General features: G+C 42.3%; 1 protein-coding gene across 2 annotated transcripts in view; it reads right to left on the bottom strand.

Moving 5' to 3' along the window:
* Positions 1-229: 229 nt before the first annotated feature.
* The window catches only part of LOC136858219 (facilitated trehalose transporter Tret1), a 49277-nt gene continuing 22277 nt past the window's right edge, over positions 230-27229 (bottom strand). Inside the window, exons 1-4 of one of the 2 annotated variants that reach the window (XM_067137607.2) lie at positions 20623-20644; positions 17999-18110; positions 11705-11991; positions 230-4733 (exon numbers count right to left, since the gene is read on the bottom strand). In XM_067137607.2, coding sequence (XP_066993708.2) covers positions 3618-4733; positions 11705-11991; positions 17999-18083 — 1488 coding nt within the window. In that variant the 5' untranslated portion in view covers positions 18084-18110; positions 20623-20644 and the 3' untranslated portion in view covers positions 230-3617. Of the gene's footprint in view, positions 4734-11704; positions 11992-17998; positions 18111-20622; positions 20645-27229 lie in introns of those variants that run through there. The other variant, XM_067137606.2, reaches the window with a different exon arrangement.

Here is a 27229-nt window from a genome sequence, read left to right as displayed (position 1 = left end):
GCCAGATAGTTCTCGACTATCAACGTGTCAATTCACAAAGACTATCTTTTCAAGATAGAAGTGTATATAAAGACTGTAAACCTGTACATATTGTATAAAGACAGACTTTTCTCAAGATTCAATATTCCTTTTTGCTTCAAAATAATTTTCTGTTATTTGTGTAAATATCATAAAGTGAAGCAATAAAAGTTGTGTTCTGTAAAATTCAACCTTGGTTACAACATAGGATAAACAAAAAATGCGCATTTTTACAATAAAATATTATAGAATACTATGTCGTATTCTGTTATATGTTAAAGAGACCAAAATTTGATAGGGAATTTGATCTATCAGGGAATAAATTATAAGTTGTGTTACTAAAACATAATCATTCATTCCCTAACTAATCTTGTTATAGTCACAACTGTTACATTGAAAAACTTCTTCAGGACAACAGGAGTTAATTTGAGAAACTCAACATCTCCAGGACTAGTGGCGTTTCTCAAAGACCTAAAATACTATGGTCCCTAAATCTCAGTGCATAATGAATGGATTTGTGATAGTCCTGTTATCCTCATAGTACAGGATAACTTAATTTCCGCCAAAAGTAGACATGAATGGTCTCTAGAATCACCGATTTAATTCTACCTTGGGCATTTTCCAAAAATACTTTGAAGTAAAGCATTTTCTGCTTGTCACCTGCCAGCTAGCTGTAAGGGAGTTGGCTCAAGATTGTAATCACTTACTATCGAAGTCACTTTGATAATACAGTATTTTTTATCGTTTGCTTGACATAATATAACTGTGATGGTGACACACTCTCACATTTCAACTAGAGTTCATAATTATATCTGAGGACCAATACACTAACTCTCTTAAACTGCAGTATTTACAGTCACACACTCTCCACAAACGGAGTTATTTAATTTTGCTGTATGTCAGCTAAGTAAGCTTCTCTTTATATAACTAAAGAAGTCTCTGTAATGAGATATATTCAATGGAATATACAAAATGAATATTATTATGTTTCATCATCTTTCTGAATCGTCACAAAAACTAGGGAATAATTTGATAATACCAGTGATATTAGATTAATTACAATGGATCATTATTGGAAATTACCATGGCCTCACGCTACCAGTACATCAAAGTATATCTAACGAGGAACCTTTTCCAGGTAACTCAAAGTCTATAGTATGTTTGGCGAGAAGAGAGACTAATTCAGTTCTTCTTTACAAATGGTTGTCACATGACGGGTGAGGAGAATGGAACAGAAACCATACTTTCAAACTTGAGTTGAACGTTAACAACGCTCAGATTCTGCTAGGTTGCGTAATGTACGCATAGTTTTGCAAGAATGTATACACAGTTTTGCAAGAAGGCCCAGGACTGTAGGCAGGTGAGGCAGATATTTGTAACATATCTTGTAGCTACAGGAGTATCTTGAAGGAAATTTATCCTTAAATACGCATCCCTAATCTGCCTTAAATAATAAGCGGGAATGTCTATCTACTAACCAAACATTAATAATACTACTGTTGCTTTTAACGTCTCACTAACTTTCGGCGGTTTTCGGAGACACCAAAGTGCCGGAATTTAGTCTCGCAGGGGTTCTTTTACGTGCTAGTAAATCTACCGAACGAGGCTGACGTATTTTAGCACCTTCAAATACCACCAGACTGAACCAGGATCGAACCTGTCAAGTTGGCGTAGAAGGCAAGCCCCTCAACCTTCTGAGCCACTCAGCCTCATTAACCGAATAGTTTGATGATTATTGCCTGTTTTCTTGCTTGCTTGCTTGCTTGCTTGCTTGCTTGCTTGCTTGCTTGCTTGCTTGATTGATTGATTGATTGATTGATTGATTGATTGATTGATTGATTGATTGATTGATATCGTGAGTGGCCTGGTTCAGACTCGTGGGTGACCTGCGTAGCGTGATGTGTGTGATTATTATTATTACTATTATTATTAGTAGTAGTAGTGGTAGTATTATTTATGAGGGAGGGAGAGGGTTTGATTTAGATAGAGCAACGACTTCATTTCCTACTCATGGTGCAAGTTAAGAGTCTACTTTGATCCGTTTTCTGAACACTGACGCTGACTAATTAGTCAAATATAAGTCCTTATCTCCAATAGATAGTCTTCATATTTGCAGTATCACCCAAAACGTAAACTTTCTATCACTCTTCTGTGATTTCCTCGATCTCGAAATAGGATAAGTCCTTCGCGAGTAACATTGACCTCTAGACAAAGACAAAGACACCTCCGTACAGGCCATGAAGGCCCTTGGAGGAGCTTGGAGGGGGTAGAGTGGTTAGCTCTACGCCCGGCCGCCTTTGCCCCCAGGAATTAACCTGGTACTCATTTTTGGTGTAGGCTGAGTGAACCTCAGGGCCATATGCACCTCCGGAAGTTGAAATCTCGTTTCTTAAATTTTACGACTTCCTGACGGGGATTCGAACCCATGTCCTTCCGGGCGAACCGAGCACGCCTTTACCGCCTCGGCCACGCAGATCCTAACAGTAACCTCTACAGTTAGACATACCCAGCACTATACAAGGTATTTACGCTAACTATAAACCTTCAGCGACGTAGTTCACTTTGTCCACAGTGACAACCAGTAAATTCCGGAAATTGACGGTTCCATTATAAATCACCTTTCTCTGTCATAACTCTTGGAATTAGACGGTCGTTACAAAACAGAAATGTTAAAATAACCTACTTGCCATTCTAACTGAATAATAATTGCAAATATAACTACAGAAAAGCTAAGGTATTCCTTCGAATTTCTCGCAGTTGTGGTTTTAGGCGTTAATGCGAATGTTTGAATAGTTTTTTGGCTTCATTACCATATGGCCAGCACAGCGCACAATACATCGGTTAACATCACTTTACTAAACAAAGGTGTTACCTTCCCAGGTTTTCAAGACTTACCCTTGTCCAAGGGCTATATCAAAAGCGTTACAGACTGTAACATGTGCCTTAAAATCATAGCTAGACAAATAGAGAGGCCCCGTCAGGAAGAGCACATGATTAAGACGTAATATTCTATTTATTCATGTCGAGTGAATTTCATCGTGTCATCTAAACATCTAACATTCTTTTAAGAACACCCCTCTAAGTAGGTATAATGAACCCTAGCGTCAAATAATTAATAAATGAGCTACCTCGGTAGAACAGTGGTAGAGTGTCCGGGTATGATCTCGATTGTGGTAGTCGATTCTTGAAGTGCGGTGATGAATCTTGCTACTTCATGCTATCGTTGTGGCACACTCACTGTTACTCAACGAAATTAAGTCCTGCATAGTAACCCTCCGCTTGCTCCACGGCCTATGGGAAGCAAGCTTGCCTCTTACGCTGGTTTTATGGAAAACGGCCAGTAGAAATACACGTTGCTTCCCAGATAACAACACAATGGGAATGCCGCAATTTGTAGGCAGCTTTCCTACAAGGTACAACTTCAGAAGGTCTGTAAATCGGTAGCTGAGGCCATATTATTATTATTATTATTATTATTATTATTATTATTATTAAAATGAATTTCTATGATCAGATCTTGATAGGTCAACAGTTTAACTGTTTTTATGCGTCCTTGAATCCTTTAAATCGAGCCCTATCTTTCGTAGAGACTAGTTAACTTAATACACTGGTAATATCGTAGCGCCTAGTTCTTGCTGAATTTCTTCTCTAGATTTACCTTTCGTTTCAGGCACAAGGAATCCTACGAAGAGAACCATAATGAAACATATGACACTGAACAGAGTGTAGGTGAAGGTGGATCCCATACAGTCTAAGAGAGTGTCAAACCACTTGGTAACTACGAAAGAGAGTGTCCAGTTTAAGCAAACAGCTACTCCACTTCCCCACCGCTTGGCCTCCAGGGGTAGTAACTCTGCCATCATGAACCAAGGTATTGGACCCACACCTATAGCGAAGGCAATGAGGAACAGATTCACAGATAAAACTGGAATCCATCCAAAATCGCTCACATCTATACCGTATTCACGAACTGTGAGATGAACTGCCAACATTGCATGGGAAGCTGCCATTACTGCACATGATACCATTAGCAATGGTTTGCGACCAAATCTGTCCACCAAGAGTGAAGATGCATATGTTGCTACTACCTGAATTATGCCAGCTATCACTGTCGATAAAACTGGTGACAAGGAACTGCCTGCTTCTTGAAAAATATCTACAGTATAAAAAAGAATGGCATCGATTCCACTCAACTGCATGAACATCATCAGACCAAATACAGCAATACACGCTTTTGACGTTGGAGTTCCAGGAGTGAGACTGGCAAGGAATTCCTTTGTTAATGTAGTGATGGACTTCTTGACACCTGGAACGTTTGACGAAGAATCTGACAGTAGCTTCTGTATCTCGTGAATCTCTGCTTCTAGATCGTACTGCTTGTAGGAAGCGGCCCCTCTCAGCCACAGAAGCGACTTCTCTGCTTTGGTAATCTCACCCTTTGCAAGCAGGTAAACGGGGGATTCCGGCATCCAGACGAAAGCGAGGAAGAAAAAGATGGGCAATAAACATGAAATGACGGAGAACCATACATAGGAGACGAATGCTCCGATGACGTACGACCACAGGATCCCGACGGCCAGCATCAGATCCAGGTATGTGCCCAGAGCTCCTCGGATATCGTCTTCAGCGATCTCCTCGTTGTACAGCGGGATAATGACGGTGACAGCTCCGCAAGCTAATCCCGATAATAACCGTGATATGTACAGCAGCATAACCTATAACATACAAACAAAAAAATTAATAAGTAATTGAGTGCATCTGGATGATGTGGCAAACGTAATACCCAGTGATGCCAGTTATTTAGTATGCTGAAGGCAGTAGGAGTAAACTGTAAAGACAGGAGATTGATACAGAGACTGTACAAAGAAAAATCAGTATTGAGATCTGGAGAGCATTAAGAGAAGATGAAAATCTACCAGGCAGTAAGGTAGGGGAATTCACTCTCACCCATCCTGTTCAACGGATGCATTCAGATGGGACTAACAAGAAGTAAGAGCAAAGTAGGGGCAAATCGGGGGAGTGAAGGACAGAGTGTGAACATGCTACGATTCGAAGATGACATCGCAATCCTGGCGAAATGTGAAGAGGAGTCAACATTAATGCTGGAGGAAATGAATTCATCCTTGGGACCTAGTTATAATATGCAAATAAACAAGACATAAACTAAAATCCTTGTTACAAGTGTCGTGGCGCAAAGGTTGATATAGTTTTGAAGGGGCATGTTTTAAATAATGTCAAAGAATTCATTTGCCTTGGCAGTAAGATAGCATTCGATGTGCTCAGTACAAGGGAGGTAGTAAGCAGAAAATGAAATGGTATGGCGTATGGATTTTAGCACGGGGAGTGTTCGAGGAAAAGTTCGGCTCTCCAGATGCTGATCTTTTTATCTGACTCCCGTAGGCGACCCGCGCGTCATGATGAGGATGAAATAATTATGATGATACAATCATATACTCAGCCCCCATTCGAGTGGAATTAACCAATTATAGTTAAAATTCCTGAACTTGCCGGGAATCAGATCTGGGACCCCTGTGACCAAAGGCCAGCACGCTAAACATTTAGCCATGGAGCCGAACACAATAAGCAGAATAAACCAAGCTAAGTTAGCCTTCAATAAATACCAAGAAATACCAACATTTTGCTAATAAAGATATTCGTTTGGAATGTCATGCTGTACGGGAGCGAGACATGCACCCTTGGCGTGGACGGGAATAAGAGAATTGGAGCATTCGAATAACGGTGGTACCATACTTGTAGAAAACACTAAAATGGAGAAGTCACACTAGGATGGGACCTGTCTGAGAAAAGCTCTTAAGCACCGAGAAAGGTAGGAGGAAACGAAGTGAAACTTTACGTGTTGAGAGGGTATGTGATGTTATTTTAGTGATTTAAAAATCGAGTCATATTTACAAAGAACTTGGCAGTACGAACCCGATTATCTGAAACGGTGCACGCTCTCTGACATGGATACATACACTGATTCGGTTTGGAAGGGTGTCATAAAGACGTTGCACTCTCTCCTGAGGCAAGCTGCCCACAACAGTTGTAACTGGTCCTTGATATCCTGGATACTGGCACTGGGACGTATTTGACGTCCGAGCTGGTCCCACACATGTTCATTCGGAGACAGATCTGGAGATCTTCCTGGCTACGGGAGTACCTCAATATCACGCAGACAGTTTATAAAGACACGTGCCATGTGTGAAGGAGCATTGCCCTATTGAGAAATTGCGCCACTATACTGTTGCATGAGAGGTAACACATGAGGATACAGGATGTCCGTGACGAACCATTGTGCCTCAGAGGTCCCTCAGTCACTATCTGCCGTGACCTGAAGTCATACCCCAAACCAAGACGCTAGAAGTAACACCGCTGTGCCTCTCCAAAACTACGAAAGAATGGGACCTCTCCCCAGGTCACCGCCATATCCGGAGTAGTGCAGAACAGCGATTCATCGCCGAATACAATGCGACGCCATTCATCAGCAGTCTATGCTACCCGGTCACGGCACCACGCAGTCGTTTGTGTTGTGGTGTTAACGGTAGCCGACAAATTGGACGGTAATTCCCACTTTCGGCTGCTGCTAGTCTCCGACCAATAGTGCGGGATGACACAGAATGATGCAGAGAGTCCATAACTTGTTGTCGGATAGCAGGCGCAGATGTGAAGGGGTTACCATGTGGTTGGAGAACAATACGGTGATCCTCCCTTTTGGTAGTCAGACGTAATCAACCTTGACGACGAGTATGCCTGCCCTCACGTTCCTATGATGTCCAACATCGGGCCACTGTCATGTCAGAATACCCCACAAATCTGGATATTGCACGATTCAAAGAGCTGGCTAAGTAGAGACCCACAATGAGGCCAGTTTCAAACTCTGTCAGGTGCTGATAACGCTGTCTCCCACGAGTACGCAGCATCCCCGTGTCCTTCACAGAGATCACTCAACATCTGACGCTAAACACGAACAACACTAATGCACTCTGGACCGCGCGAGTTGGCAGTGCGGTGAGCTTGCAACCGGAAGATAGTGGGTTCGAAGCCCTGAAGACGGTTTTCCGTGGTTTCCCATTTTCACACAAGGCAAATTCTGGGGCTGTACCTTAATTAAGGCCACGCCCGCTTCCTTGCCACTCCTAGGCCTTTTCTATCCCGTCGTCGCCATAAGACCTATTTGTGCAGGTGTGACGTAAAGCCGACTGTAAAAAAAATTGCACTCTGGTGTTCCTTCTACCTGTCACAGAAAACTGCAACTCTAATCATTTCCATACCCGTCGATGCGATGGTGTGTACGTGTAGGAAGTTACTCGTACATTGGCGTCCAACCATTTCTTCTGGGTGCTTAAACTCTTTGGTCAGGCAGCGTATTTTAAGACATGAGGGTCTTCTATGCACAATATCGGAAGGATCTGTGGAAGGAACCAACACTAGAATCAGACCCAGGAGCATCGGTTGCGAAATAGGAATGCGGTGTGGTTCGGATCCCACGGTGTCCGCATTTTTCCGCCCGTAACATCCCTTCAACTATATTTACCAAACACGGTCTAATTAGCTGAAAGTCTATTCCAAATGTACTTTAATATTTGGCAAGCATTGCATATAAGAGTGAAGACAAACAAATTCAAACTGAGCGAGTAGCCACGTGGTTTGTATCACGTGGCTGTCAGCTTCCATTCGGGAGATAGTGGGTTCGAAACTCACTGTCGGCAGCCCCCAAGATGGATTTCCGTTGTTTCCCATCTTCACACGAGGCAATTGCTGGGGCTGTACCTTAATCAAAGCCACGGATGCTACCTTCCTACTCCTCGCCTTTCTCTATCCCATCGTCATCATAAACATATCCGTTTCGGAACGACGTATACAAAATTGTAAAGAAATGTTTTTAAACATTCAAGTAAATATAACCAAAGGACAGTTATTTGACAAACAATATAGATAACGATATAGATAAGGGTAAAGAAAAACACGTTCAAGGAACTCTATTTTAAAAGAGACCTAGTAGGCCTATATCGTTCATTATTTGTCGAACAAAGTAGATAACAGTATGACAAACAACCTCAAGGAATTCTATTCTTAAAAGGGTCCAGTATTCGCTTGATCATTTCGTCATTTCCTATGCGAAAGTGTAAAATAAAAAGAACATTAAATACAGTATACTGTAGGAGTGAGTAAATTTATCGCTCAAACAAATATTACAACAGTACGGTAAGGTTAATTTTCCTTTACGCATACGCATAGGAAACTGAAGAAAATGATTACAAACGAAATTGTTCGTCCGCCTCTGTGGTGTAGTGGTTAGTGTGATTAGCTGCCACCTCCGGAGGCCCGGGTTCGATTCCCGACTCTGCCACGAAATTTGAAAAGTGGTACGAGGGCTGGAAGGAGGTCCACTCAGCCTCACTCAAAGGTGGGTTCGGTTCCTACCTCAGCCATCCTGGAAGTGGTTTTCCGTGGTTTCCCGTTTCTCCTCCAGCCAAATGACGGGATAGTACCTAACATTAGGCCACGCCCTCTTCCTTGTCTATCCCTTCCCATCTTCCCATCCCCCGCAAGGCTCCTGTTCATTATAGCAGGTGAGGACGCCTGGGCGAGGTACTGGTCATACTCCCCAGTTGTATCCCCGACCCAGAGTCTGAAGCCCCAGGACACTTCCCTTGGGCCGGTAGAGGTGGGATCCCTCGCTGGGTCCGAGGGAAAAACCGATCCTGGAGGGTAAACATGTACATAAGAAGAAGAAGAAGAAAATTCTTCTGATGGACTGAATATCCATGTGTGGCTGAGATGCGTGACCAGTCTTCAGGAAAATAATAGATAGGAAGAGCATTGTAGCATATGAGGTTTAGTTTCTTTTTTTTTTTTTTTTTTTTGCTGTGGGCTTTACGTCGCACCGACACAGATAGGTCTTATGGCGACGATGGGATAGGAAAGGCCTAGGAGTTGGAATGAAGCGGCCGTGGCCTTAATTAAGGTACAGCCCCAGCATTTGCCTGGTGTGAAAATGGGAAACCACGGAAAACCATTTTCAGGGCTGCCGATAGTGGGATTCGAACCTACTATCTCCCGGATGCAAGCTCACAGCCGCGCGCCTCTACGCGCACGGCCAACTCGCCCGGTGGTTTAGTTTCTTCAACAAAGATATGAATATATTTATAGGAAATTTAATTGTAACCCCCCCCCCCCGCCCTTTCCTCATGGCAGAACAGCCCTGATAGGCTCCGTTCAATAGGCCTACTGTAGTTTCTCCTCTTTTACTTTTTTAAACATTTGCTTTACGTCGCAACGACACAGATAGGTCTTATGGCGACAATGGTATAGGAAAGAATAGGAGTGGAAAGGAAAACCATCTTCAGGTTTGCCGACATTGGGGTTCGAACCAACTGTCTGCTGAATGCAAGCTGATAGCTACGTGGCCCAAACTGCACTTGTTCGGCATACTGTAGTTTATCCATTGAGGAACTCAGTAAATTCGTGTTCTCGTGCCAAGGTTAGGCACAACCTCAGTAAAGGTGAGCTGCTTGTGCCTTTTGTATCTACAACGTACCAGCCCTCCTGTCAATCATAAATGTGTGGCAGTACACAGAATCGAACCCAAACTCCCGAGGATGGCAGATAATAGTGTTAACCGTTACACTACGAAGGTTGACATTGTGGTCACTGAGGCCATGTATTGTAATGTGATATTTTGAAAATTCTGTAAAAACACCTTTATTTGAGTTTATGATTAATCGTTTGCCCAAAGTACCTTGCAGTCTTTCTCTGACAGATCCTTCATCTGTATGGGAGACAGCTGCAGTAATTGTTCGCGCTCTCAAATTTCACATTTGATAGTGCAAAATCTGGACTTTGTTATGTCATTCTCTGTGCCATAGTAGGTACTCCTGTGCTGAAAATGGAAAGGGTATCAGTGGAGGCTAGTGGTTTATCCCTACACCTTTTCTCAAAAGTCAGGCAGTCCTATGTCTGGCCAAAGTATGAATAAAACGTTGAGATTTACATAGTTCTCTTCTAAATACTGATAACATCGTATGCAAATAGATTGCGTTATAGAGTATCATGGAATGAAAATCTCTTTTGATGAAGAATTCATACTTTCGTACATGGTATAGGAGATTCTGCTGCAAGGTCGCGTGAGACATCCTTTTGGCAATCGTGTTCAGTGTATAATTTTCCCAGTTATTAAGATGTTGAAATGAACAAGGTCGTTGAATGTGAAAAGTTCAATGTTGCAACAGCTTGAGCAGAATTAATATCACCGAGCAAATCGCTGCACGGTTTGAGTCACGAATCTGACAGCTTGTATTCGGGAGATAGTGGGTTACTACCCCAATGTCGGCATCCCTGAAGATGGTTTTCCATAGTTTCTCATTTTCGCACCAGGCCTTAATTAAGGCAACGGTCACTTTCTTCCCTCTCCTAACCCTTTTCTATCCCATCGTCGCCGTAAGACCTATCTGTGTCTGTGCAACGTAAAGCAAATTGTAAAATGAATTAATATTGGTCGTTTGTGTGCGAAATACAGGGGATCAAAGTTCACCCTCTATCTACTAAGGAAGTCCTTCGATACATCTCAATTGAACTTGAAAGTAAGGTAGCTACGTACTAACATTACATATCGCTGAAAGGTGTGAGAAAGGACATATTGAACAATATTGCATATAATTTCCGTTGGTTACTTCCACCAACAATTTAGTAACCTCCGTAGCGTAACGGTTAGTGTTATTAGCTGCCGTCCTCTGGGGCCCAGGTTCGATTCCCGGTACTGCCAGAAATTTAAGAATGGCAGGAGGGCTGGTATGTGGTCGAAATGATTCATGCAGCTCACCTCCATTGGGGTGTGCCTGAAAAGAGCTGTACCACCTCGGGATGAGGACGCGAGTTTACTTTTTACCAAAAATTTAACAAATGATTGCAATCTATATACGCCAGTTTCTTTTTTTTTTCAGGTGTCAGTCTACTGTGAAACGTGGGGCAGTACGCACGTTCAAAATGCCTTTTGTACCTTACTTCAGTTATTATAGACCTGTATTTAATCAAATTTGTGTCAAGGAAAAAACAGTACATGAGTTAATTTGTCTACTTTGTATTTCATTAGTTACGATACATCATTCACTTAAATATTCGTGTCTGTTACCTAAGTCCATAGCCTCCCATAACTTATTTTCTTGTTTATAAAGTCTGATACCATGAGATAACGAATTTCAGCAGAGTGCGGTGTAATAGATTTGAAACTATTTGGGGCAAAATACACATCTCTTTCTATAAAGAATAAAGAGATGTGACCTTTTTTAAATGAAAAGGTGTCCAATATTTCAGAAAACACGAAACTGGAGGTGATTTTGATGATGTCACTAGGCACACTATTGTGCTCCGACAAGCAGAATTTTATTTTATATGCCCACCTACTAGGAACTGCCAACGGCTGTAGCCGTGTTGAAACACCGGATCCTGTGAAATCTCCGAAGTTAAGCAACATTGGGCGTGGTCAAGATTTGGATGGGTTGCCACGCGCTGTTGGTGGCGGTAAGAGAATGGAGGAGTGGAAACGAACTGGCCACTCTACAGCACGTAAACTCCGGCTCAGGCACACCTCTGCGGAGGTTCGGACCTGCCTTCGGGCAGAATACACCCTTACCTTACCTAGTAGGAACTAAAATTTGAAGTGAGAAGGAGTCATGAATTCACTCACCGATTGTTGTGCTGCAGCGATGATGAGCCACCCAACGAGGAACAGCACCGCTAGGATAAGTAGCATTGTCTTACGGCCCCACGCGTCCGCCAGGTGGCCAGCAGGTAACGCGCCAAGCAGCGCTCCGAATGGCGCCAAGGCACCGATCCACGACGCCTCATCTTCTGTTACAGGTACATCAGTTGTGAAATTGTCATGGCCTGGCTCGAACGTGTGATGTTCAAGATACGGCAGGACTGGTGCAGTCCACCCCAATACGGCTCCATTGCACAAGGCCCCCAACGTGGCTGTGAAATTAACATTGATTTGTTAGCATCAATCAGTAACAATTTTTATGTCCCTTAATATTAACATTGGAGAAAGATGGAGTGCCCCAATCCTTTGAAGAAGAATCAAAAAATGACAAGAAATAAATGTGATCCAAAGAGTTTTAAAACATGACCACTCTCAGGACTCGAACACTAATATCCTATTCTGGTGAGTGCTTTGAATAAATCCTCTCGAAATATCGGCACACTCGAGAAACAAAGTTCCAATATTCACTGTTGGATGTCTTTGTGTGGAAGAACCTGCTGGACACGGACTGGTTACCTCATTTACAATAGAAATTTATTTATTTATTTATTTATTTATTTATTTATTTATTTATTTATTTATTTATTTATTTATTTATTTATTTATTTATTTATTTATTTATTTATTTATTGTTTTAAGTGGTAAATTTAGGGCACCTGGCTATCCTTTGCGCTTAACCACGTCAACCACAGTATCTACAGATACATTAACCTGTAATCTATACCTATTATACAACTGTCACCACGATCTACGCACAAAAGAATATCACTCCTACAATCCATTATCATTCACTCGCTCACCTGTACAGTACCGTGACCACATTATTATTATTATTATTATTATTATTATTATTATTATTATTATTATTATTATTATTATTATTATTATGTTGGGGCTGTCAAGCTGGTGCAGTAAAGGTATACTAGGTTTACAGAGAAGAACACCGATTCGGTTCCCAGTCAGAAATTGAAAACTTTTGAAACAAGACTTTCTCTCTTTTAAGAATATAAATTTGTTAAAATTATGGGAGATTCGGGAGTTCATGAATTCAATAAGTGACTTTCTAAATCAAAGACCTGTGTTTGAATTCCACATCGTAAAAGTTTTTGTTTTCTGATCTATTCCGCAGCTTTACACCTTAACTAAAATTCAATTAATTTCTAATAGAGGAAAATTCAATTGGAGTAATTTATAACGCAGTATTAGTGCGTACAGTAATTTATACTTGCTCTACTCCCTTCAGTCCTTCAGGCAGTGGTTTCGTTATAGAAAGAAATTGTCTCAAGGGAGTATATTCGGATCAATGTATGAGTGCATGGACGCTGGAACGCTTTTAGAACTGTGGAGCGTTGACCTCTTATCTGCTCCCTCACTCTGCTCTGTAATCGGTGGTTATTTGTTTGTCTCAGTTTCATTTATGTGCACTAGAAACACATACAGGGTCCTATCCTCAGCTGATTCATCACATTCATAATTCCTTGCAGTATACGGCTGGCAAGCTAAAATACTGGTGAGAATGGCCATCCGATGCGAACATCAGGATCTAAAACTACACGATGATTCAAGAGGATTATGTGAAAAGAAAGGTACTAAGAGTGACTATAAATTCAACTCTATTATATCTCTTTCATTGGTTAATGGGTGACTCGAGAGGATACATGCGTCTTTCTGAAGCCATTTTCTTTGGAGAGAAAGTAGATTCAATTCACAGAAGAATATTCATTTTTTATTAAATCTATCACTTTCACACAAAATCTAATACTTTTCTCTTTCAAAAAATAGTGATAATTTTTTATTCCCCCTGCCGGTATTGTGAGTAAATTTTCCACTGTACATTACTGAGGATAAAATTTGAAAACCTTGAGGAACTGCATTGCGATACATGCCTGGAAACCTTGAAGATTGAGCTGATTCTGGCATTGTTTATAATTACTTAATTTATCGTTACTATTGTCTGAATATTTTTTGCCAGGCGGAACGGTCCAGACGATAGAACGCTGCCCATCCGAGCCCAGATTGGCGGGTTTGATCGTCAGTTGGGCAGTATTTGGAGGGGCAGTACTCAAATATTCTAGCCTTGAGTCAGTACACTTCTACTTCTTCGTCTGTTTAGGCTCCAGGGTCGGTTTTTCCCTCGGACTCGGCGAGGGATTCCACCTCTGCCGCCTCAAGGGCAGTGTCCTGGAGCTTCAGAATCTGGGTCGGGGATAAAACTGGGGATAATGACCAGTACCTCGCCCAAGCGGCCTCACCTGCCATGCTGAACAGGGACCTTGTGGAGGGATGGAAAGATTGGAAGGGACAGGCAAGGAAGAGGGAAGGAAGCAGCCGTGGACTTAAGTTAGGTACCATCCCGGCATTTGCCTGAATGAAAAGTGGAAAACCACGGAAAACCACTTCCAGGATGGCTGAGGTGGGAATCGAACACACCTCTACTCAGTTGACCTCCCGAGGGTGAGTGGATCCCGTTCTAGCCCTCGTACCACTTTTCAAATTTTGTGGCAGAGCCGGCAATCGAACCCGGGCCTCCGGGGGTGGCAGCTAATCACGCTAACCACTATACCACAGAGACGGACTAATCAGTAAACTTACCAAAACGTAAATGAAATCACGAGGGACAACATTCTGGCATTTACAGGAAAAGTAAAGTTAGAGAGACAAATAAAATATTTATTTTATTATTATTATTATTATTATTATTATTATTATTATTATTATTATTATTATTATTATTATTATTATTATTATTATTATTATTATTATTAAATACGCGGTTTGGTCGCGTACCTGTCGGGGGTTAGTTGGTTCGAACCTCGCTGCTGGCAGTCATGAACACTGTTTTTAATGGTTTCCCATTTTCACACCATGAGATTACACATGATTATATTATATTATATTATATTATATTATATTATATTATATTATATTATATTATATTATATTGTATTGGAACAAAACAAAGATCATCCTCCTTCACAAAAAAGGTAATATCCACAACACAGTGTACTATCGTCCTATCAGCCTATTTGCCGTCCTGTACAAAGTCTTTACAAAGATCCTGACTAATAGAATCAGCTCAACTCTCAACTTAGCCCAACCCATCGAACAGGCGGGTTTCCGGAGTGGTTTTTGCACCACTGACCACATACTTGCTTTACCGGGAGTAATCAGCCGAATGCATGAATACCAACTGCCCCTCTGCTTAGCATTTGTTGATTTCGAAAAGGCATTTGATTCTGTTAGACACTCTTCTGTCCTTTTGGTATTAGCTGAACAGGGAGTAGAAGCAGCCTACATCAACCTACTTAAGGGCATAGGCCTATACGAATCATCTTCTGCCTTTGTTAGTGTCAGTGAAACAAGTGAAGATTTTCCCATTCTGCGTGGTGTAAATCAAGGTGACCCCATCTCACCAAAGCTCTTCTCTGCAGTCTTAGAAATGGAAATATCTAAAATTCAATGGAAAGATCGAGGCATCAGAATCAATGGGAGAAAGCTGAATCACTGAAGATTTGCGGACGATATAGTATTGTTGGCTTACTATAAGGAAGATCTGCAATCACAAGTACGCAATCTTGTACTAGTTTGTCTGCAAGTAGGCCTCAAGATTAATATGTCCAAGACAAAGGTCATGCATAACAAGTGGGCAACTTCAGAAAACGTGGTGATAGAGGGAATAACTATTGAAAATGTTGGTGAATACATCTACCTTGGCCAACAAATCAACATGAAAGGAGATATAAGTCAAAAACATTTCCGAAAAATCAAATTAGGATGGTAGGCATTTGGATGATATTCAACCGTCTTCAAATCCAACATGTCAGTAAACTTAGAGAAGCAAGTTCATGGCCAATGCATTATCCCTGTCTTGACCTATGCATTCACTAAACGGAAACTAAGAACTGCCCAGAGAGGAATTGAGATGTCTATGCTTGGGTTTACCAGAAGAGATAGAAAGAGGGCCCATGACGTAAGAGCAGTCACAAAGGTCGTTGACATCATAACGAGAATATCAACCTTGAAGTGGGAATGGGCAGTACCTGTAGCCCGAAGAAGGGATGACGGATGGACCAAGGTTGTTCTCGAATGGAGCCCAAGAGATAAACTGAGACCGCGAGGAAGGTCACCGGATCGCTGGGACAAAGACGTCCGAAAAATCGCCGGAGTTAATTGGCAAAACATCGTTCAAGATCAATGGAAGTGGAAGCAACTCCTAAATACTTACCTTAAGTTTTAGACTTCAAGAGGCGACAACAGTTATTGTTAGAACTAGCTGATTGTGATTGTGATTGTTATATTATATTATATTATATTATATTATATTATATTATATTATATTATATTATATTATATTATTATAAGTATTGGAGTGTGACGTAAGTGCGATGACTTCCTTAGCTGTATTGCTTGGCTTCCTTCTTCGGGTTAACTGTTTCCCATACCATGCATCTCCTCGTTTCACCATCTAATAAAGGCTAGGAAACTTGCAAGCGTCAAATATGTAATCGTGGTAATTTCCACCTACCATCCAATATTTTAATGGTATTATATATTAATAGTCTACCGGGTGGTACACCTCTACGCCGCACATTCGAATTTTTCGCCTTAAAGTACTCCTCTACGGTAGAAACACTGAACTTAAAACTGGACCTACTTAAACTTTTGCTCTGAAGATGTCACTGTATGAATTTCGACTTGTTTTTGTTTCCTATTTATCAAGAAATTTCGACATTCTCTCATAGATGTCTCTACTAAAAAACTATGATCATGCACCCTGGTGCGAAGTGAAGGAACTTTATTTGAATAAATTTTGTACTCATACGTTTTTGTCATTACTAAATTTAGTTCTTTCATTTGTGGGTTGGCAATATTAATCTTTCCTTCCGCCAGTTTTGAACTTAGCCAATCCAGAATTTCTGTAATTAATTTTTGACCAATCGTGTCTTTTTTCTTCGATTTTGATGTGTAACTGTAAGCTACCCAATAACAGCCTGTGAGTGTGTCTTAATTATTCATGAAAGGTCTCGAACCTTCCCCGAGGGTATAAAAACTGCTGATTTTCTTGTCTCTCGGCCGCTTCATCAATATCTAACATAGTGTATGGACGTTTAGCTGGAGGCGGGAAGCGCCTCTTCCATCTGGCAGCAGTTCTTCAGTAAGGTAATGGCCGCTTAACATCTTTATTTCTTGCTAGCTCAGCAGTTTAACCCGCGGTAAAGGTCCGAAACTTTTACAATGTAACCTACCTTTCTACAAGTGTAAACTTGTGCCGGCTTATGTAAAAACTGCATATATCTGTAACTGTAAATCGGGGATAGAGAGTGCTTTTCCCTCTCGAGCTCCCCTTCATTTTGACTTGAGGCGACTACGTTTTGGTAACTGATTTTCTACTCTTCCTTAATGTGTTAAATTTATTCATTATACGAGTCACCTCCATAGTTTGGGAATAGCCACTGTTTCATCGGCCTAGTGCCTCTTAGGTTTTAAGAAGTTTCATCTAGGAGTGCAAATTCAAGCCTCCATTCAGTTTCGGATTTTGGGCCATTTACTTAACCTATTCTTTTTTCTACTAAGGCCCAGTAGGTTGGGTACAAGATACCCCCGTTTCATTTTGTGTAAGTTGTGCCTTAATGGCAATTTAGTGTAAAGCCTGGTATTGCCTTTATAGGCTTGGAAAACTGAGAGCGGGTCAGCTCTTTTAAGTATTTGGATATGTGCCTCTAGGAGGCTTGACATTGCTAGGTGGGACCAAGTGCTCCATGTCATTAGGGGATTTCTGTCCTTTGGTAAATATGTGTTTGTGAGCTGAGAGCTCAGAAAATGTAAAACGTGGGGCTTGAAGCCCATATTGTTAAATTGTCTCTAAATTTTGGATTTTCTTGTTTTGGTTAAAGCCTTGTCATTTTACCTAACTTTTCATTGTTATAAAATTTGCTAAAGTTGAATTAAAAAAAAAGGAAATATAACCTTCAGTTTAAGTTTTAATTTTTTTTCTTTTCTTGGCACTTGTAGTTAGACCCATTCACCCCTGCACCTTCTTTCACCTCTGCTGTTCCACAGATACCTCGGAACAAATAGATTAATTATATAATATAATTATATGTAATTATTATTATTATTAATATTATTATTAGAAGAAGAAGTAGTAGTAGTAGAAGAAGAAGAAGAAGAAGAAGAAGAAGAAGAAGAAGAAGAAGAAGAAAACGTATCAATACTCACCCAAACTAGCTGCTACGTACTGCTGCCATCGGAGCCTTCTCTTGAGGTTAATATTGACAGCGCTGACATTGTCCAATTTCTGCATTCTATCTTAGGAGAAGTTGGCGTTACACTGCAACAGACATTGAAAAAGAAAGCTGTCACTTCACCATACCATCACTTCCTCCCTTCTAATACCAATAGTGATATTATTGTTGCACCCCTCCGCCATTCCTTTCGCCCGTAGATATTACTGCTACCCAGACAGATGGTCTACAGATATTGGAGTGTTACATCAGTGCGATGACTTTCTTAGCCGTATTGCTTGGCTTCCTTCCCCGGGTTAACTGTTCCCTATACCATGCATCTCCCCGGTTCACCATCTAATAAAGGCTAGGAAACTTGCAAGCATCAAATATGCAATCGTGGTTATGCCCATCTTCCATCCAATACTTTAATGGTTGTTTTCATGAAATTCCTGCACTTTTTCTTTCACACCACGTCGATAATTTAAAGTGTACGTGACATTTTTGGCTCATGAGGTAATTTACCTTTTTGGGATCATGATCAAACCCTGCTGAGATAATGGGATTTTTTGAAGGGTGGAAGAAGGTTCTTTTGACATTCCATTAAATACGATTTCAGCATGTACAGTAAACGAGATCTGCTGAAACATTCTGTGTTGTATTAAAAATCAAATTCACCAATATATTTTTTACCGAGCAAGTTGGCTACGCGGTTTGCTTCACGTACTTGTCGGGATTTAGTTAGTTCGAACCTCAATGTCAGTAGTCATGAACATTGTTTTCTATGGTTTCCCATTTTCACACCAGGCAAATGCTGGGACCTGTACGTATATTAAGGCCTTGGTTACTTCCTTCCCAGTCCAGTCCTTTCTTGTCGCATCCTCTCCATAAGATCTGTCAGTATCGGTGGGACGTAAACTAGCAACAAAAAAAACTAAAATAGTTTCCTGTGTAATGTCGTTTTACGAGCAAATACAAATTTATATTTGGAATTTTTGTCCCTTTTTTCTGAGTTTTTATATCTTTTATTCGTTCGTTCTATATTCAATAATTGTGTAGAAGAAATATTTGAAATTTCTCATATGACCTTAATAATTTCGTCATATGGGTTGCCTAGCTGAGGGATATAGGTATGCTCGGTTCACCTACAAGGGTGAATTCCCGTCACGAAATCGAAAAATTTAGCAGCTAAACCTCAACCTCTGAAGCGGCATATAGTCCGCACTGGGTTCCATTGAGTCTAAACCGGAAATGAGTACCTGGTTAATTCGCGGGGCCAAACGTGGATGGGTATACTGCTAACCACTCTAACGCACTTACCATCGAGTTATCGTTTATCCAGTTTGGTAAATTGAATAACATTGTAAAACATCACTGATTAATATGGAAATGGTTGTGGTGGTGGTTGTTATTGTTTTAAGAGGAAGTAGAACTGGGTAACCATCCTCTATCAATACTGATCAGTGGAAAACAATGGAAGGGGTCCAATATTTTGAAAAATGAAGGAATCGGCCAAATAAAGAATCTAATGATTAATATGGAAATGGTTGTAGTGGTGGTGATTATTGTTTTAAGAGGAAGTAGAACTGGGTAACCATCATCTATCAATACTGATCAGTGGAAACCAATGGAAGGGGTCCAATATTTTGAAAAATGAAGGTATCGGCCAAATAAAGAATCTAGGATTCGCAAACCTATTACTGTCGGGATTTGAAAAAGACAAGAGTTGACCAAGGCAGGTCGGATAGAATAGATGAAAGTAAGAAGCCTGGCACAATTAAGTAAAAGTAATGCAAGGACGCAGCTTAGGGCCCCGTGGTCGCCAACCCCTACTCCCAAGTTAAGAATTTGTGATGAGCTATTTCAAATGTGTTGGGTGTCACTTGGGCTTCGAATTAAGAATGAAAATGAAAACCTACAACAAGTTATCCAGTCTAGACCGGGTCAGAGATGTAATGAATGAAGCAGATATAGGCTATTAGTACGATGGGGTCGCCACTCCCAAAGTGATTTATTAATGAATGATAGATGATATGAAATGAGAATGGAGAGTGTTGCTGGAATGAAAGAGGACAGGAAAAACCGGAGTACCCGGAGAAAAACCTGTCCCGCCTCCGCTTTGTCCAGCACAAATCTCACATGGAGTGACCGGGATTTGAACCACGGTATCGAGCGGTGAGAGGCCGGCGCGCTGCCGTCTGAGCCACGAAGGTTCCGCTCGAATTAAGAATATTAGAGTGTATTATACTCTGAACTGTAAAATTTGAAGTGAATCGATTACTTAGTATTGTTCTAAGGAGTCGTGATCTAAATGTTGTACACATACTTTCATTCATGAATTCCGGAACCTTGAGCCCTCACGACCAACACTCTGCCATCGAGAAATTCAACCGGACGTTTTAAAGCATGACTCTGAGAAAATATTTCCCCAATATCTTCCTCTTACAGTGAGAATGTGGAATAACTTTCGAACTGAATACACAATTGAAGTAACCCATTCTCACTCTTTACAAGACGAAAAATAATGGCAATCAGATCTTCTTAGAGTGGTAAATATTAGTTATTTAATTCATAGTATGCTTAGAATTATCAATGATGAAGAGTAGTTGGCTAGCTTACCTGAGCCTGTCGTTTGCCACTCTAAGCTTCTAATGTCATTTCACGTGATATATATATAGCTTCGGTAGAAGATACTTTTGATTATCAGTACGCCATGACTACGTTATCAGCAGCTCTAAGATACTGATAAACGACTGTACGTGGTAAACTACTTCAGGCAAGGTCAGTTTATGTCAGACAGGAAGAATGTGATACCAAATAATGCTCCAGTGGTGAAAATCGTACGAGGGCTGTAAGCAAAGTAGCAGCAACGTAGTCTAGACACTCGCAGGAGATCGGGCATGCGCGAATAGAATATGGGGGCGGTCAGATAGCGCTGTTGTCGATGTGCAGTTCGTGCATTGGACGGGCATCCAGTTGGGAATGTGGCGTTGACGTGAAGAGTGTCGATTTCACCGCTCCGGTTAGCGTGCTGGCGTTTGGTCATAGGGGACCCGGGTTCGATTCCCGGAAGGGTCGGGAATTTTAACAGTAATTGGTTAATTCCACTGTGTCGTCTTCATCATCATTTCATCCTCATCACAACGCGCAGGTCGCCTACGGGTATCAAATGAATTCACCTGCATCTGAAGAACCGAACTTGTCCTCGGACACTCCCGGCACTAAAAGCCATACGTCATTTCATTTTCATTTACCGCTCCAAAACATGTTAGGAGCGCGTAGCTGTGAGCTCGCATTCGGGAGATAGTGGGTTCCAACTCCACGGTCGGCAGCCCTGAAGATGGATTTCCGTGGTTTTCCATTTTCACACCAGACAAATGCTGGGGCTGTACCTTAATTAAGGCCACGGCCGCTTCCTTCCAATTCCTAGGCCTTTCCCGTCCTACTGTATCGTCGCCATAAGACCTATCTGTGACGGTGCGACGTAAAGCAAAATAGCAAAAAAAGAACCAAAGCATGTTTACAAAAGGCAATCCGCGGTCGAGGTTGCCCGTAGCAAAAATTCAACAGAATGTTATCGAGGATTACGTGAAGGACGGTTACACGATGGGTCAAGAGGTTTCGGAATGAGGCTGCGGATTTAAATCGCACAGGTCGGCCGCCCATTCCTCGAACAAATTGACATCGTGAGTTGTCTCGTTTCCGTAGACCACCCATGGAGTGCCCGAGAATTATCCGTAGTTGGTCTCACCTATCATGAGTGTTAATAATGTTAATTACTTTACGTTGCACTAACTACTTGTACAACTTCGGAGACGCAGAGGTGTTGAAATTTACTCCCGCAGGAGGTCTTTTACGTGCCAGTAAATCTACCGACAAGAGGCTGATGTATTTGAGCTCCTTAAAATACCACCGGACTGAGCCAAGTTTGAACCTGTCAAGTTGGAATCAGAAGGCTAGCGCCTCAACCGTCTGACCCACTCAGCCCGGCGGTCTCAGTCATCAAACGGTGTGGCACATACTGATGAAGTGTCTTAGCTTGAGGAAAAATGCATCCGATTGAGTCCAAAATCAACTCACCGACGTACAGAAATGGCACCAGTATGCACTGATTAGCATCCACCTGGACAGATACCATAACGAAGGAGACGCATTCCTGCAGCGTACTGTAGGCATTGATGAGACTAGGCCCGCCTCTGTGGTGTAGTGGTTAGTGTGATTAGTTGCCACCCTCAGAGGCCCGGGTTCGATTCCCGGCTCTGCCACGAAATTTGAAAAGTGGTACGAGGGCTGGAACGGGGCCACTCAGCCTCGGGAGTTCAACTGAGTACAGGTGGGATCGATTCCCACCTCAGCCATCCTGGAAGTGGTTTTCCGTGGTTCCCCACTTCTCCTCCAGGCAAATGCCTGGATGATCCCTAGCTTAAGGCCACGGCCGCTTCCTTCCCTCTTCCTTGTATATCCCTTCCAATCCCCCCGCAGGTGAGGCCGCCTGGGCGAGGTACTGGTCATCCTCCCCAGTTGAATCCCCGACCGCAGAGTTTGAAGCTCCAGGACATTGCCCTTGAGGCGGTAAAGGTGGGATCTCTCGCTGAGTCCGAGGGAAAATCCGACCCTGGAGTGTAAACCGATAAAAAAGAAAATGATGGTGATGAGACTAGGTACGAGCCTACGAGGCTGAATGAAAGCGTCAATCGAATGAATAACGTCACCCAGGTTCGCCACGTCCACAGAAATTTCTGTTTTGGAAGTTGAAAGAACCACTCCGAAGCCACCGATTTCCAGACGTCGCATCTGTACTCCGCGCAGTAGGGCACTCCTTCGCTGTCATCGACAGAGAAAGCGTTTTCAACGGTCCCTAACAGCTTTCCGACATTTGGCTGGTGACTTCATTGAGGAAATGTAATGCAATTGTACTTATCAGTTCGTTAAATATTGCGTTCTATCAATAGCGCCACTACTTTATATACATCCCTTGTATTTATTCCATACTATGATGAAATTGATTTATTTACACACTCAAAAGTATACAGAAAATGGCACTTTACACTTCAGAAGTCCTGTTCGCTTACCAACAACTTCTCTGATTGGTTCAAATTTCCTCTCGAGTATTGATTTTCTGAACTTCATGATCATTTTTTCACGTTTTGTTATATGGATTGTGTTGTTACGGGTTTCTTGATCATACATGATTTGGGTGTCGTCATATTAAAATTATGTCGCCATAATATAGTATCTAACAATCACTAAAGTGATAAATTTTCCTAGCTCATTTCGAAATTCGAAAATCTCACTCGCAGACGAAAACGGCACTCATACACTCAGCCCCTGAGTTATCGGAATTAACCAAGGTCGGTAGATGCCGAGTGGGTCTAGGCCCATAGACGGCCGCGGCTGGTCCGTGGTCCAACAGCTCTTCACTGTGACCGGTCAACCGAGCAGAGGAGGGGTGGCCACGAACGTGGAACGTGGTTCTACGCCTCTGCAATCGGGAGTCGGTACAGAGTTGGACCTCATGGCTGGCCCCAACCTTCGGTTGTCTTGAGAATGGTTTTCCGTAGTTTTCCATTCTCCTGCACTAAGGCGAATGCCGAGAGAGTTCCAAGTATAGGCCACGGCCGCCAACCCCCTCACTTCTCCGAGCATCTCCTTCACCGTAACTAATCTTCCGACCTGAGAGGTGACGTCACCACGAGCCGCGATTTCATTCGTGCAGACCCCTACTATGCCACCAAGCCCAAGCGCAGCAACCTGGAGTGGGTGAGATTTAAACGAGGGGATCTACAGTTTAATTGTCACAGGTTGACAAACATCTCTTTCCCAGGGCTGGAAGCATCTGAATTTAAATCAATAAATCCCCCACTATGCTAAATTCAACAGATCTGAGACCACATATAATTAAGAACAGAAATATCGAATGCCAGGATTCGATAATATTATTTACTTGTGCTGAATTGAGAGAGGTGTGTATTTGCAGGAGTGGCCGTTGACATCTGGAAGGCTGTCACAAAGGAGAACGGGTTGTTAGACGCTGATTCACCTCGAGACCGGCGTCCTCTCAAGGCTATAAAAGCTGCCGCAAGGGAGGAAGCGCTCTCACTTGACTCTTAGTCTCACTTGATTCTTAGATTATCAGTTGGTTCTGTTTGACATATTCACTTGTTTCTTAGTCAGTTGTGCGCTCAATGTCTCACTTGATACTCATTCGTTGTTCTGAAACGTCAAGTGTGGCGTGGCGTAATTCGCGAGCTTATTAGATACATTCATTTGTGAAACTGTAGTGTCACACTATTGTAAAATCGCCGTGAGTTGGTTCACAAGAGCTAGTGACGATATTAAGTCGTGCAAACATTTATAACGCGTACACGGATCGTGATAATAACGTGTGCGAGCCGTGTAAAACATAACAGCTGTCAAGGACTGGCTACAACCGGACTGGTTCCCGTAATTAGTGCCGCACGTATTGGGACTCATCTCTGAGCGGTGGCTATAGACAACAGCTGCTCAATTAAGGTTGTAGTCTTGTGTACGATCACGCTAAGCGGTGAAGTAAATGTTCTGAAATTATTCCACAATTTCAGACACGACCAGGACCAAGCAGACGACAACCATGGTGTATTCAGGACTCGAGGCGAGGACCTTCATCCCTGTGCTGAGTGCCGTCATCATGGGCTAGGCACGCATGACATAGCGGTCATGTGATTCGCCGCTGATGGGGAAATGACTGCTAAGTAAAGTCCTCTTGTTCTATACGCATGTGAATTAACATTGATGCACTAGTTAGGGCCTATCTAAAACAAATTAATAAATTGTTAAATGTAAGCCAGTGCGGCATTTGCTTTGCTCAGTTTAAGTAAAATTAAATACGTTCAGGGCTGCATGCATGTTCAGTGTTATATATAAATTAGATGGAACAAGGGGCAGAAAACGTTAGATATAGATGCGTGCATTATTTATTATTAGTTTATTCCCCTATGTGTTGATTTGTGATAGAGAGGTTGGGAATTTCCTTCATAATACCTATTGGGCAGAGTGCCATTAGGGAGTAGACTACTGACAGCATAAGGCCAGGATGTTTCTATGCATGACGCATGAATTTTCAGTTGCAATGGGATGTAACGGGGGAGTTATTTCAACGTCGGAATAGAACAGGGTCTTCAATGAGGTGGTAGGAAAATTTATGAATGCAACGGTCATCGAACCAAGGATCCTTTATATGTGAGGCTAGAATTGCCGCGAGATGTTTGCGGGGCTGAAATGTTAAAAGAAAAGATGTGAAAGCCATGGTGCTTTATTTGGAGTCATGTATTGATAAGCCGGCCTGTTTTTATACGAGGATGTACAGGCTGTGAGCTATATTTGTCAGTGAGAATTTTGTGCTATTATGCAGCACCAAGCAGGTCGGCCAAGCCCCGACGAGATAATTGTCTCCAAGATAGAGAAAAGCCCCGCGTCCTGTTTGCTGAGGGCGGACCAGAGTGAGTGAAATTCTTTACAATAGATACCTTCATCACCATGAAATGCCTACCACAAGCCTCAGTTATTTAAATGTCTCTTGCTAACCAGCTGATGTCCTCTGCCGTGTCGAGGTATGCGGTAATGCTGTGTCTTTGTGAGACGTGCAAATCTTCGGAGCCTTAGTATGTTGGGATTGAAATTTGGCACCTTTATCAACTTCAGTGCATATTTTGTGTGTGTTTTATTTTGCAGGTGTGATGTATGTATATTTATATTGTATTGCTTATTGTTGTGTTAATTGGCTGAATGGTCAGCGTTGAATCATTCGGTTCAGAGGGTCCCGGGTTCGATTCCCGGCTGGGTCGGGGATTTTAATCGCGTCTGATTAATTCTTCTGACCAGGGGACTGGGTGTTTGTGTTTGTCCCAACACTTTCCTCTACATATTCAGACAACATACCAGGCTACCAACCACCACAGAGACACGCAATAATGATTACATCCCTCCATATAAGGTTGGCGTCAGGAAGGGCATCCGGCCGTAAAACAGGGTCACGTCCTCTTTTGTTACACAGTTCGCACCAGCGACCCCACAGGTGTGGGAAAAGCAGTAGTATAAGAAGAAGTTGTTTAATGTTGTGTCCAGTGCACTTTTGTGTTGTGATGTCCTTTGTTGAGTAATGGGGAGACCGCGAGGTTCTGTCCTTATCCTTTTCTTATGGGTACGGACTCGTATGATTAGAATCTGTGTTGCTTTGGACAGGTAATTTAGACGCAGTCCTCAACAAGTGTTTTATATATTTGTGTTCGAGTGATCGGAATGTACATACTGTAGGCCATATGCAAATTAGGCCAGTTATTAGGGTATCGGATATTATTTTCTCATCTCATGAACGGTTTTAGATCGAGCCTCCGGGCAAAGAACTAGGGACTTAACAAGGCAGTCAACCCAATGAAATGTGGTAAACTATTCATATTCCATGTAACAGGTTTCATATTACTCGGGTTCGTTAGCCGTTTCTAATTTTTAAATGATTGTTAAGTATGTCAATTCATGTAGATGTGCGTATCACTCCCTTTGACCAATTTAGTGGTCGGTTCTTCGCTTTGGTTGATATCTGATTTAGTTATTTCGTTCATTCGTTCGTAATCTGTTTACCCTCCAGGGTCGGTTTTTCCCTCGGACTCAGCGAGGGCTCCCACCTCTACCGCCTCAAGGGAAGTGTCCTGGAGATTCAGAGTCTGAGTCGAGGGATACAACTGGGGGATGACCAGTACCTCGCCCAGGCGGCCTCACCTGCTATGCTGAACAGGGGCCTTGTGGGATGGGAAGTTTGGAAGGGATAGACAAGGAAGAGGGAAGGAAGCGGCCGTGGCCTTAAGTTAGGTACCATCCCAGCATTTGCCTGGAGGAGAAGTGGGAAACCACGGAAAACCACTTCCAGGATGGCTGTGGAGGGAATCGAACCCCCCTCTACTCAGTTGACCTTCCGAGGCTGAGTGGACCCCGTTCCAGCCCTCGTACCACTTTTCAAATTTCGTGGCAGAGCCGGGAATCGAACCCGGGCCTCTCGGGGTGGCAGCTAATCACACTAACTACTACACCACAGAGGCGGACTATTTAATTTAGTATGATTTAAATTCATGTTTTTAGTTAAATCTATCATACCCGATAACCTATGTTCTCATTCACTAATTTTATATATATTGAACCCGAGTGACTTAGGCGGACGGGTGCAATATATATACGTATTTCCTGTCCATATACT

The sequence above is a fragment of the Anabrus simplex genome, chromosome 1, assembly GCF_040414725.1.
Source record: "Anabrus simplex isolate iqAnaSimp1 chromosome 1, ASM4041472v1, whole genome shotgun sequence".
In the NCBI taxonomy this organism is placed as follows: Eukaryota; Metazoa; Arthropoda; class Insecta; order Orthoptera; family Tettigoniidae; genus Anabrus; species Anabrus simplex.
The sequence above is the reverse complement of the archived record's forward strand: the minus strand, read 5'-3'. Positions and strand labels throughout refer to the sequence as shown.